General features: G+C 51.0%; 1 protein-coding gene across 1 annotated transcript in view; it reads right to left on the bottom strand.

Annotated features, from left to right (window-relative positions):
• The window catches only part of Cdh23 (cadherin related 23), a 380,451-nt gene that overhangs the window by 177,410 nt on the left and 184,127 nt on the right, over positions 1-18,914 (bottom strand). The window contains exons 10-11 of the mRNA XM_036167012.1: positions 3,449-3,561; positions 1,930-2,118 (exon numbers count right to left, since the gene is read on the bottom strand). Coding sequence (XP_036022905.1) covers positions 1,930-2,118; positions 3,449-3,561 — 302 coding nt within the window. The remainder of the gene's footprint in view (positions 1-1,929; positions 2,119-3,448; positions 3,562-18,914) is intronic.

The raw sequence follows: 18,914 nt of genomic DNA on the forward strand, positions 1-18,914 counted from the left end.
GGGCCGCCTGTCCTTGTTGGCCCTCTGTGTGTCACTGGGCCCTGGAAGAGCAGGACCCTGAGTGGAGGCAAGTCCTCAACTATCAGAGGCATGCTCACCTCTGTGGAGGAAAATGATAGAACAGAGGGGAGACCCCACATCCAATGCTCCAAGTGCCCCTAGCCTCAGGGCTTGTCACTGACTATGCTAGGTGGGGTGGTCACCAAAGGCAGGTTGAGATCCAACACCTACCCGCCATGCATTAGTTAACTGTCATGGTCAACCCAATAGGATTTACTGAATAAAAAGAAGAAAGTGGGGCTGGAGAGATGGCTCAGAGGTTAAGAGCACTGGCTGTTCTTCCAGAGGTCCCGAGTTCAATCCCCAGCAACCACATGGTGGCTCACAACCATCTATAATGAGATCTGGCGCCCTCTTCTGGCATGTAGACAGAACACTGTATGTGTAATAAAAGATAAAAATAAAAATTATATTAAAAAAAAAAAAAGAAGAAAGTGAGCTGAGGGCCAGGGTTCATCTCTTTCTGCCCCCTGGCCTCAGACACAACATGGCTTAGTTGCCTCTCTCTTACAGCCAATATGATGGGCCCTCAGACAGTGAAGCAAAGTAAACTTCTTCCTTGAGGCGTTTTTTCTCTGGTATTTTGTCTCAGTGACAGAAAACTAGCCACCACAACATCCTGGCAGACACACAGGCAGGCTTGCAGCCTGCAGAGACCCTCAGGGTAAAGGGTGACCTTGATGACTCCCTGACATCTGTGTTGAACAGGGCCAGGGCTCTCTGCATTGGAGAGCTGCAGCTTGAGGAACAGTGAGGGTGGCCGGGGTCTTCATGGCAGGCTTAGAGCCAAGTCCCCTGCAGGCTCCCTCTTCCTCTGTTGGGATCATGTCCTCTGGGACAGACATGGGGTTAGCTGTTTCTCCATGTTCCGAAGCCTTCAGGCAGTAAGATGGGAACCTAAGACTCACTCTGGCTGACCAGCTAGTGGCAAAGAGGCCCAGGGCATTCTGGGATACAGCACAGATGACTTAGTCTGGGTTCTCCAGCTGTCTGGCATCCCCCTGCACCTGTCTAAGAACTGCTGATGGAGTTTGCTAAAGCCCATCCAGAACAGTATTCCCTGCTGGTAACCTGTCAGAATGAGCTTGTGCCTTAGGGCTAACTTGTTACCACAGCCGAGTTGGACAGATACAGTCTCATCCTTTCTTCCTAAACACATCAGCAGGGGATGCTCTGATAGGATCATTACTGCCCCCTAGACCACAGAGCTAGTCAATGAGGGCTTACCCTCAGGTCCCTTGGGCACAGAACCTGTGCTGTCTCCAAGATCAAGTCCCAGCTCTCTTGCTTCTACTCCACCCCAAACCTTGCATTGCCTATGTGGGTCACAACCTGTTCTGCTATCTGCTTGCAAGTTCTTGCCTCTGGGCCTCTATGGGCCACTAGTCTTCCTGTGTGCCTTGGTTCAGTTCAAGAACCCCTCTCCTCAGAGAGCCTTCTTGATCCTCTAGCCCAGGGACACCTCTCTTCAGCCGATCACTCATGGCCTCCGACCCCAGGGCTTTGGATGCTGTTACACAGGTACGGTTGTTTCTTGTCCCTTAGGTATCACTATTCCCCAGAAGGACTTCATTCTGAGGTTCTCATGCATAGCGTGTATGTGTGTGTGTGTGTGTGTGTCTGTGTGTGTGTCTGTGTGTGTAGTCACACGTTGGAAGAGTGTGCACAGGTGTTTTCCCAGGGTGTAGATGACAGCCTAGGACAGCGTAGACACTCCCACACAGCAGGGGAGGGCGTACAATGATGGCTGGCTGTTTCTATTTTCCTACCAAGGACCCAGAATCCCAAAGCCTCCTGGTACCCATCCCAGTGCTGCCCAAGCCAGTCAGAGTGGAGAACGCGGATGTTCCACATGCTCCAGCGACTCACCTCATCCTTGTCCACCACTTGGATGAAGAGAGGGAGGGCAAAGCCGACCTGTGCCAGCTCGGTGATGGCCACGCTGTACTCAGAGCTGTTGAACTCTGGCGCGTTGTCATTGATGTCAATAACCAGGATGTTGAAGGTGGTGGTGACGGTGGCATCTGATGGGGTTCGGTCGTCATTCAGCTCAGTGCCCTGCAGACAGAGGGAAGTATTCACGGTCACAGAAACAGCTGTTAGCCACTCAGGACGTTCTCAGCACTAGATTATGTGTATCAGTATGGATTGTTCCATTAAATCCCCACCATGGCCCCAGGAAGATGGTTCCATCCTCTGTATTCCATGTCACTGGAGGCTTAGAGAGGTGACGTAATTTGTACCAGGAAGAATGACCTGAGTCAAACTCAAACTCAGAGGATGGGATTCTGGAACTGTCTAGAGGTGGACAGGAGGACCAGACAGATGTCACCACCCAGTGCAGGGAGAGTCCACCCAGCTTGGCAGATGGTAGAATCAGGCCTTCTCCTATGTGATGCTGACAGAGCAAGACTTAACTGAGTCCCTGCTGTGGTCCTCACATCACCAAGCCTAGGAATGTCTAAGCAAGATGTAGAAAGGATCTAGATGTCTGGGGGTCTAGAGCCAAAGTCCTCATTTCCTAGTTCTGACCCCAGACACTGTTCCAGACACTCTGAGGAAGACCTGGACAGTGTCTGCCACCAGGCCCAGAGATAGAGGTTGCTGCCCCAGCAGGCACGTTCGCCTAACATTTTGTATGAAGGTGGGAACACTGAACTCAGGGGCCCCAGGTGAGGCGGGGGTGGTACTGGGTAGAGGGGGTGGTCTCTCTTCTTCTGGAGCGGACCCTCTTAGCCTCGTTGGGAGGAAGCAAAATATGAAGAAGACTTGGGGCTGAGCGTACGTGTCGGATGCTTTGTTTCCATGTCTCCCTGGCAGACTCATCCCTGATCCCAGCAGACAGGAAGGAGCTGGTGAACCATGAAAGCCAAGAGGCCCACAGCTACTTCAGGACTTCTCAAGGCCAAGGGGGCCCAAGCAAGGCCAGCCCATGCTCCAGCCTTCCATGCAGATTTTTCTCAAGGCCCCTTCCCCCACTGCTATATGCCTGGGACTTGGCAGCCCCTTGTACCCTCCCCATCAGGATCCATTTCCTAAATAGCCTTCCCAGGGAACGGCCCAGCAAGCCATTGATTTCAATTAAAACTGGCCATGAGTGTCAGGTAGCTGTAAGAGACAGTGCTGGCACCTTTTCCACACCTTCCAGGTAGGGACCCTAAGCCCCTATCCCTTCCTCTACAGCCTGCTGTTTGCTAAGCTGGCGAGCATCACCCCTAGGAGGGGAATATCAGTTCCAGCCAGGGCAGGCATTGTGGCATGTGTGAAGTGCCAGGCAGACCTGCATTTATAACCACCAGTCTCCTCCTGAATGTCCTCCAAACTTCGAGGGATGGCCTCAGGTCCCACAGATGTCCAGGAGGTGTGATATACTGCCAGTGGACCTCACCTTCACTGTCAGGATGAAGCCATGACTGTACAGGGGGTTCTCCCGGTCCAGCAGGCCATTCAGGGTGAGAGCTCCGCTGATGTAGTCCAGGGCAAAGATGCTGTTGGTATTTCCTGCAAGACAGAAGCCCAGAGCCGTGATGATGGGCCAGCAGAGCCATGATGGGCCAGCAGAGGGGTGTAGAGTCACTGCATACAATCCTCCCCAGGGGCACAACCTTAGTGACTCCCGCAAGCTTAGACATCACAAAGAGATTACAATGCCTTCCCTGGGTTCCAGCTAGCCCTCTCTGAGCCAGAGAAAATGCCTCTTTTTTTAGTGCTGACAAATGTAACACTGAATATTATTTTTCTTTTTAAAAACTGTTTTTGAGGCAGGGTCTCAGGTGTCCTAGGTTGACCTTGAATTCCCTAGGTAGCCAGAGATGACCTTGACTTTCTGATCCCTCTGGAGAGCTGGATTGGGGGGTGTGCTGCAACTGGTTTATGCAGTGCTGGGGCTCACACACAGGCTTCATGCATGCTAGGCAAGCACTATAACTCAGCCGTGTCAAGGATTTTCCTTTAGCACAGAGACTTCCACAGGGGGCAGAATCCAGGTAGGGCTCAGTAGGCAGGCTGGGTTCTTTTGTGCTTATTTTTCATTAAAATATTATTATTATTATTATTGTCACTTATTATTTATTATTCCTGTGTATAGGCACACATGTATGTATGTGGAGGTCAGAGGACGATTTCATGGAGTCGGTTCTTTCTACCTTAACATGGGTCCTGGGGATCGAACTCAGCTAGTCAGGCTTGTCAGGCAAGAGCCTTTACCCGACGAGCCGCCTCATTGGCCTGCTCTGTGCTTATTTTATGCGCTATTCTATTCTATTCTGGTCTATTCATTCTATCCTGACTTTCTATGGCAATGGTACAAGGGTTTGCTTTAAAAAAAAAAAAGATGAATATGTTAAAACATAATTCAATTTTAAAGACTATTCTAAGTACTTACTAAATTAGAGAGACTTATTTAAACTACTCACAAAAATTATACATAAGCAACTCTGGCCTCCTGCCGAGGCCCTGAAGCCTCCGTCCCTCCCCTGCCAACCAGGCTTCCTGCTCCTAGCTCCTATGCTTCTGCACCGTGACACCCCGTGCTCCCCCCTCACACACCTTGGCTCCCTGGGGCTCAGCACCTGCTCCTTCCTGCTCCGGTCTCTCATTCCCTGGCTTCTCTGTCCTCATCTCCCATCCTCCCCATGCAGTCATCCTCTCCTGCCCTTTCTCCTCCAGCAGGGACATGCTGGTGGTCCAGCCTACTGTGTCTGCCCCACAGGCAATGGTCCCTCTTCTGGCTTCTCTGTGTGACTCTCCTCTGCCTGCCCAGCCTGTAAACTCCCAGGAGAAGAGGACTTTTCATAATTGTCCACCACGATAGCATGTGCTTGCACATTCTGGTAGCAGGTTCCGTATGGGTTTCTTAGGCCACCTGGGCCAGTCCCGGGGGACTGCCATCCATTCTTTATGCCTCAGCAGTCAGACTGTGGTCCTCACTAACCAGTTGGTCCATTCATTCACAGACCTGCTGTGTCCATTCACAATTCTGCAGTCCCTAGGACAGGCCATCCTGGGGCCAGGTCTGAGCTTGGCACTGTGGGGCTCAGCTGTCTACAAGCCAGGAATTCAGGCTGAATGAAGCTGCAGTCTGGGAGGAGAACACATCATGCTTCCTCAAACCAGGCCCCTGAGGTCACAACAGGCAACCCTGTTCACAGATGAGAAGGCTGAAGAGGGAAAGCAGCTTGGAAGAGGAGCACCAATGCCCTCCTGTGTTATCCTGGGCAGCTTACCCAGTGCCTCTGTGCTTCAGCTTCCTTGCGTAAACAGGGACAATGCCAGCCGACATCTACTGCATGTGAGGATGAAATGAGGAGACATGTTGCCTTGGGACAACTGCTTGGTTGATGCTGTCGTGAGCAGCGCATGAGGTACTGGCAGGACCAGGGTCAGCAGGGACCGTCCCTGACTCTGATTCAGGGAAAGAAGTAATACTGAAGCTTTCAATACACATGGAGTCCAAAGTGACCATGGCAGTGGGTGTACTTCCCTGCCCTTTCCTGTCCCCACTCCAAGGGACCAACAGTGAAAAGTCCTAGGTGAGATAGCTTCTCCTTCTACCTTTAAGGATGCAGGACAGGGATTGTTCCCAGCCTGCTCATGCAGTCAGCCAGGAGTCCCTCTAGTTCTCTCAGCCACTGCAGGACTGTGAATCCCACTGGGCTGTATGTGGCTTTGGAATCTGGACCTGGCTTCAGCTCTGCAAGTGTATTCCCACATGGCCTTACCTGAGGCTTCTCCCACACAGCAGACTGATGGGTGTGGCCACGTTTGTGTAAAGAGGACTACCATATAAGGAGACAGAGTGGCTATCACAGAGGAGTTTGCTACTGGAAATGAGGGACTGTGTGCTCCCATTCATTCATTCATTCATTCATTCATTCATAGACCCTCATGCTTTCACTAATTCATTCATTCATTCATAGGACTGTGTGCTCTCATTCATTTATTCATTCCTAGACCCTCATGCTTTCACTAATTCATTCATCCATTCATAGAACTATATGCTCTCATTCATTCATTCATTCATTCATAGGACTACATACCCTCATTCATTCATAGGACTATGTGCTTATTCATTCATTCATTCATCCATTCATAGTACTGAATGCCCTCATTCATTCTTTCATAGGATTGTATGCTCTCATTCATTCTTTCTTGGCTTGCTACTACTTTGTGTTAGGGGCACAGGCTTGGAGGAACAGTCCTTACCAGGTCCTCATAGCACAGCTGACCAGATAGGAACAAGGCGGGGGTGAGAATGAAGCTAGAGCTACACGGATCTTGGAGGGGGCTGGTCCTCGCCTGCTCCTCCCCAACTCACACAAGCTCTGGCATCCCTAGGTCCCATGGCCAGCATCCCATCTCTCCAGATTTTCATATCCATTTATTCTTTCCAATAAAGGAACCTATGAAATGTTTAACTAAATGTGATCCAATTTTGATCTTTGTGAGATTTCACCATAAATCATTCAGAAACCAGAAGGCCCCTTGCTGAACAACTTGCTTAAGGTTTGGGTTGGGAAAAATAGGACTACAGGATCCGGCACATTCAAATGCATCCCCTCACCCAGTACCTACCCCCTTCCATTCATGATTACACTATCCTCTGAACCTAAGATACTCCTCCCCCAACTGGGCACCTTCTCAATAAGTCTACTGACAAATACTGCTAAGTGGGTACACCTAAATAAACTTGGGAACCTTCCCCAACACACATATGCAAACTCTCCCCCCCCACACACACACCACACACACTTTTTATAGCTCTGTGTGATTATCTTCCAAGCTCCCAGGAAAAACCAGCTATACCCAGGGAGCTGCCAAGGCCACCTGAGTGAGGCGCTCACTTGGCTGCTGCCACCGTCACCATGGTAACTGCAGCACTTGCTAGGATGCTGTAGGGCTTGGGCACTGGCTTGAAGTGAGCCCTGTGTAGGAAAGGTCAAGGGCGTGTTCATTAACTAGCTTACTCAGTTAGCCCCTTCAAGTTCATACTTGAGCTCTGACAATGGGCGAGTTACAGGACCATCTGCAAGGGGCTGTGCCTTCAGTCTCCAGCAAGGACTGCCCTTTATGACACCATCACACTGGTGACAGAAAGTGCCCTCATGGGGTCCAGGCTCCAGAGCAAAAGCAGTAGAATGAGGAAGCCGCCATCATGCACTCAGGAGGCTGACCGCATTGGCTTAACTCAGTTCCAACACTGGCGGTGTGACCTTAGTCAAGTTACTTAGCAGGTAAGTATCTCTATTTCCTAGTCTGCAAAATGGAGAGAATAGTGGTCCTCACTGGCAATGGTGGCTGTGAGGTATGATGAGTTAGAATGCTGCCTGAACTTCTGGAAGCATCCACAAATGTTGGCTGCCCATATGGCACTAAGATGACTGGGTGGTCCATGCTCAGTACTGGGCACCATCCAGTGGGGCCCTGGCCTATCCCTGTTTGCCCAATGGGGACACGCTCTTGATGGCAAATTTCACATTGTGTTTACAAGTTGGTTGCTATGAGGAAGAGGCTTTGAACAGACTCCCAGGTCCACAGGGCATCATGCCCCAACTCCAGCCTCTGTTCCTGCCATCACTTTCTCCCAGGGACTGTGAGCTTGGCATGCGTGTGTGGGCATGCACACAACAACAACAAGGACAACAACAATAACAATAACAACAACAACAACCCTTTTTATCCAAGCCCCACAGAGGCCTGGAGGACTCATGTCACCCATTTAGTCCCACTGCTGAACAGAAGGGAAGCTGTCTCCCCTGTTAACAGGTGATGTCCCATGTGTAGGGTACCCCTGGCCTGTGTGAGGCTCTGGGGTGATAGAAGGGCTACATGCTGAGGAATGTCACAAGAGAAGAATGGGTCACTGCTGCTCCCTCTGGCTTTCTGGGGGATCGCCACCCCTTCAGGAGCTTCAGAAATCTGAAAGGATGTGACTCATGTCTCTACATGGGGCAAAAAGCTGGGGCAAGAAGACACAGACTTTGGTCTCTGACGTGTTAAATGGTGTCTACGGCTCAGAGAACATGTGCCCTACACCAGGCACTCGGCTGTCTACACTGACATTACACATTCTTTACCACCCCCACCCCTGCCACCCCATGAAGACACCCCAGTTTGTGAGAGGAAGCAGGCTCTGGTGTGAAATACCTTCCCCAAAGCACCTCACCAGCCCGACGCATGTGTGTATGTCTCTTCTCATGCATGCACTCATCCTGCACACGCATCTGGCCCCACCTTGCACCCAGCCATGTGTGATGGGGTGAAGACGATGGCGAGGCACTTAAGAGGTCATCATCTTTCAGAGTGAGGTGCCACTGAAGCTGCTTTCAGGAGGTCCCGGAGGCAAAAGACCAGAATGGACATTTTCGAAGGGTGGTACGCAAATGGCCAATAGGCACACAGAAAATAATGAGCACCTTGACCGCCACGGAATACAGGCATAGCCCCAGCCAGCTGCCACCTCACTCCAGTCAGAATGGCGGTTATCAAAAAGACACATCATACCAGGAGAGAAGGGGAAACCCCCACACACACGGTTGGTGGAGACATAGACCAGTACAGCCATAATGGAAAACAGTGTGAAGGGACCTTTAAGAGCTAAAAATAGAACTGCCATAGGACCCAGCAGCCTCCTGCATATGTTCACCTGAAGGAGATGGGATTGGTATGTCTGAGAGATGTCATATACAGGGCTAATGCAGCCCTGTTCACAACATCCAGGCTATGGAGTCCATCTGCGTCATCTACAGAGGAGTGGATGGAGAAGACGTCATATACAATGGAATACTACACAGTCATAACAAGATAAAATTCTGTCAGGGCAATCACATGGATGAACCCGGCCGGGGTGGTGGGATGGCTGTATGGGGTGAGATAAGCTAGGCGCAGGAGGCCACATACAGCACAATCCCAGTCAAATGTGGAACCTAGAAAAGTCTGTCTCCGAGTCAGATGTAGAACAGGAATTAGAAGGGAAAGTTGTGGGGAGGGGAACACAGTGAAATGCTGGCTAATGACACAAAGGTCACGTGTTGGGAAGACTACCATGGTATCCTATTGCCCAACAGGGTGACTACAGTTTACAAAAAAAAAAAAAAGAAAGAAAGAAAAATGCAGCAGCATATTTCAAAAGAGCCAGGGGAGGGAATTTTGAATATTCCTATCATGAAGGAATGGTAAGTGCTCAAGGTGATGTATATGTTAATTTCCCCTGATTTGATGATGATTATCAACAGGGTTTATGCGTTGCAAAGCATCACACTGTATACCAAAAGTATGTGTAATTGCTGTCAGTTAAAAATAAAGAAAATCCTAGATTTAAAAAAACAAAACAAACAAACAAAAAAAAACTTCCTTGAAAGCTCTAGCTGCAACCCTCCATGACATGACACAGTTTCACATACCAGCCGAATGTCTGCATGGTGATGTCTTCCAGGTAGTTGGAGAGATGGCCCATAGTAGGGCTAGAGGGCCAAGGCTGACTGGCCTTAGAGGGATGCCAGTACCACAGTGATGTGACAGACATTGGGTATTGGGGACTATGGACTGGCAGGGGTGGTCTCTGTGGCCCCACAGGGGACATGCAGCAATACTAAAAAGACACCAATGATGCATGAAAAATCCAGGGGGACAGCCAGCCTCGAGTGCCAGGTGCCCTGAGGCAAGAGGGGGCGACCCTGAGAAAGATGCCAGCAGGATATGCAGAAGGGCTCGGTATGTTGAAGATTCCACCGAGGACACTGCTAGGGTCTTTGGCTATCTCTAGAGACTTTAATCTCTAGAGATTTTAAGATCAAAGGGAATTGGGCAGAGAAGGAGGGATGGTGAGAGCCCCCTGTGAATGGCAGGCAAGAGGTGGAGTGCCCCCTAGAGGGAATGGAGCAGGGACCTCTGTGGGGTTGCAGAAAGGAGGTGGGGAGAAGGGAGAGAGAGGGGGTGAAAGGCATAGAAGGCGGCAAGTGGCTCTTTTGGGGTGAGCCTCCTTGGCCCAGGGGAGTACCCTCGCTCTCTCTTCCTATCCCTCACAGGCTTGTGGCTTCCTTTTCACCCCACACCTACATGCCTGCCCACGCCAAATCTCATCAGGCCCTCACTATCCCTCATCTTGTCTATAGCATCTTGACCCATGCTGCTAGGTCTGGGGAGGGAGTGGGGAGCAGTTTCGTGAGTGGCTGACGGAGCATGTGGGAACACAGGCTGATGACTCTGAATTGCCTTATCTGCTCTGCTGGGCTAACAGCCCTGTACCAGCTCTCCCAACTCATTCCCTCTGCTCTGAATTAAAAGGCCAAGGCCCACCCAGCCTTAGTCCTGCTGGTGGGATCTCCAGAGCCACCATGGCCTGCCATGGAAGCTGAACCTCATCTCCTAACCAGAGGCTCTGATCCCCAGACAGCCTGGCTGGCATGCTCAGAACTGTCCAGGCACTCTCCTGTGTTGGGGTGTTCCTGGTTCTAGAGACCAACAGCATTAGCCTTGAGGGTTAGGTCTGGGGTGCTATGATGCTCAGTACACATTTGTTAGTTGGTCTGATGTTGAGACTTCCTCCCTCGGCAGGGATCAGAGAAAGGGGTGACCGAGGCTCAGAAGGTGAGGTATCCTTGGCATCTAGCCCTGGGCTGGGCCTTGGGGCAGGCAGAAAAAGGAAAAGTTGTGACTTGTGCATCTCTTGTAACCATGTGAGTCTGAGTGTGTACCTGCATGGACTGATCCCTTCTGCCTCTCTCTATCCCAGTTCAGCATTAGTCACATGCACACCCCAAAACTGTATGGTCTCCCCCGTCTCAGGCCCTGTCTGTGCCTTGGGATTGGTACAGGGAAACTCAGGTAGAGTCCAATTGCTGAGCACCCACCTACAAGGCAAAAAATTGACCAAGGGTCCAAAGGCATGGCTGCTACTCATGAGGTCAAAGGGTTTGCAGTATCTCCTTAGGCTCTCTGCCATGCTCTGTCCTGTCAGGTACAGCCACCAAGCAGCCATGGGAGTGGCCACAGGCCCTGAGCCCCTGGGGCCCAGGCAGCCCTGGCCTGCAGGCCCATTGCTGCCCACTGGAGCTCTATCATTCTGGCTGCTATAGAATTTTATCACTGTATAATGAAAACTGCAGGTCCTTCCGAGACACAGGCTTTGGGCAAGATAGCTTATGAATTAAAAATTGCTATTCATCTGCCTGCTGACAAAAGGGGCTGAAGTCCTAGGTGAAACATGGGCCGGGCGGTATTCAACAATTCCGAGACTAACATATGGCAACCAGCGGTGTGGGCTATCCCTGCTGTCAGCCTGGGAGGGGACCCGGTGATTGATATCTTGTCGCCCCTCCTAAAGGTGGGTAGGAGGGGGAGACCCCCCCCCCCCATCCCCTGAGTCCTGCTCGAAGCCACCTGGAACAGGATCCTGATCTCAGCAGGTCTCGCCGTGGGGAGGGGGACATTGGCTGATGTGTATTTATGTCCCAGCTCAAATGTCACTTCGTCTCGTAGTCACCATCACCCCCTTCCCAAGGCCATCGCTATTCTGTCATCTTATTACTTCCAAATGCTTCTTTATTGATCTCTTTTTCTCCTTCTCTTTTCTTCTCTTTGTGGGTTTCTTCTCATGGTTTATCTCACAGGAAGGTAACCACTGAAGGGCAGGGACTAGTTAAATGCTCAGCTGACATACAGTAGGTAATCAATAAATGCTTGGTTTTTTTTCTTTTTGTTGTTTTTTTTTAGACAGGCTTTCACTGTGTAGCCAAGCCTGACTCTGAACTTGCAATCCTTCTCTCTCTCTCTCTCTCTCTCTCTCTCTCTCTCTCTCTCTCTCTCTCTCTCTCATATCACACCTGGTTCAATAAATGCTGTGGGATACATGAATGAATGAATGAATGATCACAAAAGGCTGAAGCATACACAATATTGGGGCCACTCACTGTGTCACCCATCACAAAGATGCCCAGAGCCTGGGCAGGAGTCGGGGAGATCAGTTAATTAAAAGTTCTTGTTAGGCCCCTCATGCCCTTCTGATGTCCCCATGACATGGTCTCTGCTTGAGCTGAGCCGTGTCTGATAATTAGAGTTGCCACTATCTACTCAAGTGGAGGGTAGGTGTGAGGTACACCTGCCGGTTGCCCCTCTTCATCCAGGATGGCCTTCACAAGCTCTCATAATCGAACAATGACCACCTCACTAATGAGACTACATACTCGACACTCATTCATTGGCTACCAGTATCTACTGATGTGGGAGCCATCAGCCTGGGAAGATGCGGAAGCCATCAGCCTGGGAAGATGCGGGAGCCATCAGCCTCATGTGTTAAGATTTCCGAGGGTCTGCTAAGCTGCCTCACCTAGTGAACCAGGGGTCTTAGAGACACAGCCCCATCTCCTATGAGGACACTTGAGTGGGGGATCCCTGGTGATATCACCAGACACTGTGGCTTAACTCAGAATCTCCCCTTTCCTCTGCATCTGGAAGAGCTTGGAGAGGAAGGGTCATGGGTTTCACAAATGCAGCCACCACTATTTCATAATGAAAGCGTGAGCCAACCTAGGTGTCCAGTGAGAGGGGACTGTCGAATAAGACACAAAATTCAGTTCGGCGATGAAAGCTGCTGAAGAAACATGTCTAACTGGAAAACAGGGGTTTAAGACATCTGAAAAAGGGAGGCATGCCATCATGTTTCTGTGAAACACTTTTGTTGAAAAAAAAAATACACAGGCAGAAAAAAGGAGCAACCCCCAGCGGGGTGTTAATATCCCTCATCTCTGATCGCTGGGGGTGGTCAGGGATTCAGCACTGCTGAGCTGTTGTGGGGGATTTTCTCGTGCTCTATTCCCCAGATAATACCTTCCTCATGCAAGACAAAGCCACCAAAACACTACCAAATGCCCCTGGGGGTAGAAAGCCTTTGCTTTAGAGTCACCCTAACTTTCTCTCAATTTATCTGAATGACATTTGCCTTAAAAAGAGAGTTGTTTTGAGTCCCTTTAGAAGTAATCCTGAAGTTCTGTCATTAGACAGAGAAACTGGCACATATCTTGAACGCAAGTAGGGTGCTGAATTGCATACTTTGGGTTGGCACATTTTTACATAGTACGTAGTATGTATTGTACCTTGGATGAAAAGTCCTCACTGTGTGATGGTGTGTACCCATGCTGGTGTCTGAGGAAGGTGACTCTGCAAGCTGAATTCTCCTCGTCACAGCACAGTCACAATTCCTGAATTTGATGCTGAGGGCAGGGACAGTCACGTCCCGGCCCCTACACCATCCCTGAGTGAAGGGGAAGCAGTGAGGCCTCTTGCCTTCATGTGACTCCCAGATGATGGCAAGGAAGTGAGCCTTAGGTCAGCTGAGCCCCCCCACCCCTGTTGGATTTTGGGGGACAGGAAGTTCCTGCAGCAGGAGATTGGGGACAGAGTTGGGGATAGGTGAGATGAGAGTCGGCAGGGAGCTAAGTGGGAGCAGAGGGTGGGGGTGGGGAGGAGGGGAGGAGGGGAATCTGCCACCAGCAGGCAGTGGCCTCGGATGCCAGGTATGTGGTTTGGCTGCTGTCTGATGGCAATGGGTAGCAAGGGGTGTCCTCCAAGGGGGAAGGGTCCAGACAGATGTAGGAAGACCCACTAGGGATGGGGACAGGCGCTGGGACAGGAGGAACAGTATTTGAGGGATGGAATGTGCCACTGGCCCCCATGTGCTCGGCAAGGTTCTGGGCACTTCAGCCATCTTTGTCAGTCATATTTTATGGACACTCCAGATGGCGGCTGGTCACCATCCTCACAGTCCTGTCATCATCATCCCCATCGTCACCGACATGGCATAGAGGGATCACGTGATTTCTTTTCTTTCTTTCTTTTTTTCTTTTTTTTTTTTTTTCTTTGAGACAGGGTTTCTCTGTGGCTTTGGAGCCTGTCCTAGACCAGCTCTGTAGCCCAGGCTGGCCTTGAACTCACAGAGATCCACCTGCCTCTGCCTCCTGAGTGCTGGGACTACTGGCGTGTGCCACCACCGCCCTGCCACATGATTTCTTGAAGTCACACTGTGAGCAAAGGGCGGAGCCAGACTCCAGGCCACACTATGTTCTGCCTGTGACAACATGTTCTGTCCCACTAGATGCTCAACTTTCCCCCATCAGGGCCCATGCAGCCACCCTGTCTATTGGATGAAGAAACTGAGGTTCATCGAGGTGAGATGGCACCTCAAAGACACATGGGGACAGAGGGACACAGTGGGCTTAGAACCTGGCATCTCAGATTTTAAACAGTTCTCCTGGCTGTCCTGTGTGGGACAGTCCCTGCCAATCACGGAGAGGAGCTGGGGGGGGGGAGAGAAAGATGGGGGCTACGGGTCCTCTGCATACCTGCTTGCCCTCTGAGCACCCCCACCTCCCTCAGCTGGAGTCCCCTCTGGGGCCAGAGTGGGAGTCGTACCCCTGAGACTGTGCGCGTGTCTGCCTCAGGCCCTCATAACTCTCCCGCAGCTTGGTGCTCAGGACAGGTCTGGCCTTAGGGAGAGTTACTGCTCAGATAAAGTCATCTCGAGTCCAGCATAAGCAGCACTCGCTTCTGATGATCTGAAAGGCCTTGCCCAGGCCCGAGAAGGCAAGGAGGGGTGGGAGGAGGAATGACACTTAAGAAAGCAAAGAGGATCATGAGCAGAAACCCAATGAGACAAAAGCTTTAGAGGGGGACCATAATCCTTTGGTACCTCTCTGAGCCTGCGATGGGGATGTGGGAAAGCCATGGCAACGGCCCTGAGACTGAACTTCAGAAGGAGTGTGGGTTCCACAACATGTGTGGGCACAGGCACTGGGCAGAGAAGGATGGGGATCTTTCTCAGAACACCTGTCATGTGGTGCAGGAGATCCCTTCTGCCCCACAGAAGGACAGACAGGTACAAGCATTAACGAGACCGAAGCATTTACAGGGGACTGGGTATGAGTGAGCTTGGGGCCTGCATTCAGGTCTTCCGGCTTGTGGACCTCTCAGGGCCTTGCTTTCCTCTTTGAGGGTGGATGCAAGCCCTATTTGCTAGGCCGTTTAGTGGTTCGATGACAGGGGATCTAAGATATTTCACAAACTGTAGGGTGCTGAACCCACATCTGACATGTGCCGGTCAAAGATGGCAGCTGGGAGCCTTGAGCAGGAGGAATTGGACAGATTGTGGTGCAGTGGGGTGGGCTGGGGTTGGGGGCTTGCAATGCCCATTAGAGGGGTCACTGAGGCTTACAGCATGAGGCAGTCTGCACCACTCACCTCTTCTTCCTGTCTTATTTCCAGAGCCCGTCATTTAGTCTATTGCCTGCCGCAGTCATGACCACACACAGGCAGTTCTGGCATGTGGGGATGTGGAATGTGAACCTCAGCGCCTTACCACCTTAGCCATGTGGTACTTACTGGGTAAGCGATGCCCCCTTGGGGTCTCAGTTTTCTAACTTGCCCACTAGAGCTGGTACCACACTAGCCACTCAAGGGGCTAGGGGTCAGAGCAGGCACAGAGAAATGGCTCCCTGCTTTACCTAGACCACCACCCCTGTCCTCCCATTCTCTTTCCCAAGGCAGAGTGTGCCAAGCCCCCCCCCCCCTGCCCCGCTGGGCACACAGTCATCCTCCCCTCCCCCACCCCTCCAAGGCTGCAAGTTCTAGAGTGAATGACTTTCACATCTGCAGAAGGAGAATCCATCCACACACCTTGAGCTGGGTAATTTATGAATCAAATTGTGCTCCGTCAGGGCCCCTCGGCCCAGAAATAGATGTGGTCAGACGAGGTTCAAGGAGCTAGCCCCAGAAACAGTTATCTTCATAGATGCTGGCCACCAGCTGACCTTGAGAGTCTCCGAGGGACGGCAGAGTCCCCTCAGTCTGAGCCACACTTGGGGCCTGAAGGGAGGACAGAGGTCTGCCTGGGGCACACAGGACAGCTGGTGACTCCGGGCAAGACACTTGGCTTCTCTGGGCTTTAAGGCTCTCCCCTATTGTGAATGGGGCTTTTTGATGGCAGGGTTCATTCAATGGATTCATAGTCTCTCTCGTGCCCCCTCCCCTCAGGCTTTCACATAGCCAGACTGATTTCAAACTCCCTGTGTGAGAAGGATATCACTGAACCTCTCATTCTCCTGCCTCCACCTCCAGAGCGCTGGATTACAGGTGTGCTCCGTCACAGGTTTATATAGTGCTGGGGAATTGAACCCAAGGCTTCATTCACACTATTAAGCAAGCAGTCTACCAACTGAACCATATCCCCAGCCCCAGCAGGGGTATTCAAATCTGTTTTAGGAATCTATGTTTATTTGTTTGTTTGTTTGTTTTTTACCCTGGAGCTGAGGACCAAACCCAGGGCCTTGCACTTGCTAGGCAAGCGCTCTACCACTGAGCTAAATCCCCAAACCCCCAGGAATTTATGTTTTACTAGAAGGCCCAATGGCAGGCACCCAGCTTCTATTCTGGCGCTTGATGGCCCTCTGGGACTTTTCTGGTTCTAACCTGTCACGGTGGGTTCAGGCATTCACCCAAGAATCTACAGGCCTGTCTTCATGCTGCACAGCCCTACCAGGACCAGGAACTCCCTTCAGAGGATCAGCACACTCACAAGGATTTGTTCTGCAAAGGGCAGATGTACTAGCTGGGACCAGGGTTCAAATCTCAGCATCCCTCTTTCTGAGCTGTGTGATTGTGGGTCAGTGACCTACCCTGTATGGACCCTAGGTTTCCTGTGGAGAGGGAAGGCTGATCCTCATCTCTGGGGACTAACGAGGGGGGATCAGAATAGGGAATACAGTTGACTAGTACAGCACAGAGAAAATGCTTACTAAATATTCACCATTATTTTAACTTCTTCAGGATAAGAAAGGAAATGCTGTACCGTGTTATTTAACCACCTCTGAAGGAACTTGCCTATGTTATATGGTTTGCTGGGGGAGCGAGATGTGAACCCACAGCCTTGGCTGCAAAGAAGTTAGGCCCCTTCTCCTACCCCACCTGGAGATGCATCTTAGAAACATGGAGAATCTGCACCAGGGAGGACACAGATCAGGCCTGGCTTGTTTGCTGACGCGAGTTTCGTATCCGGTCAGTGACTCAGAGTATAACATCAAAGTGATACTTCTGGTCCAGAATGACAGAGGGCAAAAAAAGACATCCAGGAAAGTTCCGACCCATGCAGCACCAGGGAGACACCACAGGTCTTGGCTTCTTTGGATCGTGAGTCAGAATGATCAAACATACAAGAAAAAGATGGATGATTTATCCGTTGAGGAGAAGCCCCATCTGAAAGCAGAAAGGGCAGGGATTCCCCAAAACGCTGGTGCCAGGAAGCTTGAGTGAAACCATCTGTGCAAAGGTCCTAGGGTCAGCTTTAGGGGGTGCTGTACGGCTGTTGTTACTGCAGGACTTAGCAGAGCCATGAATGTGAATACCTGCCAGGTACTATGACAAGGCTGTTAGGATCCATTGTCTTTCTAACCGAACAGGCCCAAATCCCTTTTTGCAAAGGCTAAGCTGCTGGTCTGGGAAGGTTGCTGAGAGGATTGAAGATACCACTCCCACAATTCTACTCTAGAAGGGCCCCTGAGAACCCAATAGGTGTGTCAAGCGTTAAGAGGCGGAAGCAGACGGGAACCTAGAGCTCATCAGTTTCAGAGTTTTCTTGGATCAGAGACCGGAAGTTACTTGGCCATAGCTGCACAGCAAAGCAGAGGCAGATCTGGGCACACATGAGGATAGCTCAAGTTTGAGGCAGAGGCCACGGGCCATGTGTGGATTCCAGACCAGGGGTGAGTCCCCTGGAAACATCGGGGACTACACACAGAGAGGCTAATATTTTCCAGCAGTTTCCAATAGGACCTTACAAGAAAAGGAAAACATGGAGGCCAGAAGAGTGAAGCCCAGCTAGACCACTGCTCAATTTAACCAGCCTGGATATTTGCTGGTCTTACTTACTTTAAAATTATCTCATTGCCATCAATGTTTTCTAGTGAGATCAGACCGAATCGCAGCTCATCTTTACGGTGACATCTCTGAGACAGGGTCTCACGTAGTCCATGCTGGCCCTGAATTCCATTTGTACGTCTGATCCTCCTGCCTCTGCCTCTCACATGCTGGGATCACAGGCACGCACCACCACACCTGGTTTATATGGTGCCAGAGATCAAAGCTGGGGTCCCATGCATGCCAAGCAAGCCCTCATCTTTGAATATTGTAGATGAAGACTCAAAATGCAAGCCGACAGACCAGAATTCCACCATTCCATGTGGGTGACTCCTCCTTGGATGCTGAGGCATGGTCCATGTTCAAGTTGGGGTTTATTTTCAGAGCTATGTAATCATTATGGGCTCCCCCCTCAGTCCCCAGAGGCCTCTGAGGACATGAACATGAACAAAGCAGACCTCTAACCCCTACCGTGTTCCACTGCTTAAGGAACAAAAGAGCAAAGAGGACCTGAATCCAGTGTAGCACTGTCCACACATCACCAGCAGTGCGTTACGATGGTGTCTGGGGATATTTAATAGCCAATGTTCCCCTGTGAACTTGGCCTGCCTCTGTGATGAGAGAGGGTCAGGGGTCCTTGGCTGGGGCTAGATGGGGTGAACAGGCAGTTGGATACTCTGTCTTAACAGCCCTGTTCCAAATCACCCTTGCCCTGCCTGAGGAGCCATGGCCCTGGATGTCACATGATGTCCCCAGCCCCTGGCTCAGTGCCCCAGGCCAGAGAGACATTTGGGGAATACTTGATGAATGAGTCCAGCTAGACAGGGAGGGCCAAGCGTCCCAAGATGCTCCCATCCCTGGCAGCGGACAACTTCTGCTGAGCAAGCAGGAACTGGGATGTTCAGGGCCATCCTTCTGTTTCTGGCAGGGGTGATCCTCAGTGGCTAAAAGGA

The sequence above is a fragment of the Onychomys torridus genome, chromosome 18, assembly GCF_903995425.1.
Source record: "Onychomys torridus chromosome 18, mOncTor1.1, whole genome shotgun sequence".
NCBI lineage: Eukaryota > Metazoa > Chordata > Mammalia > Rodentia > Cricetidae > Onychomys > Onychomys torridus.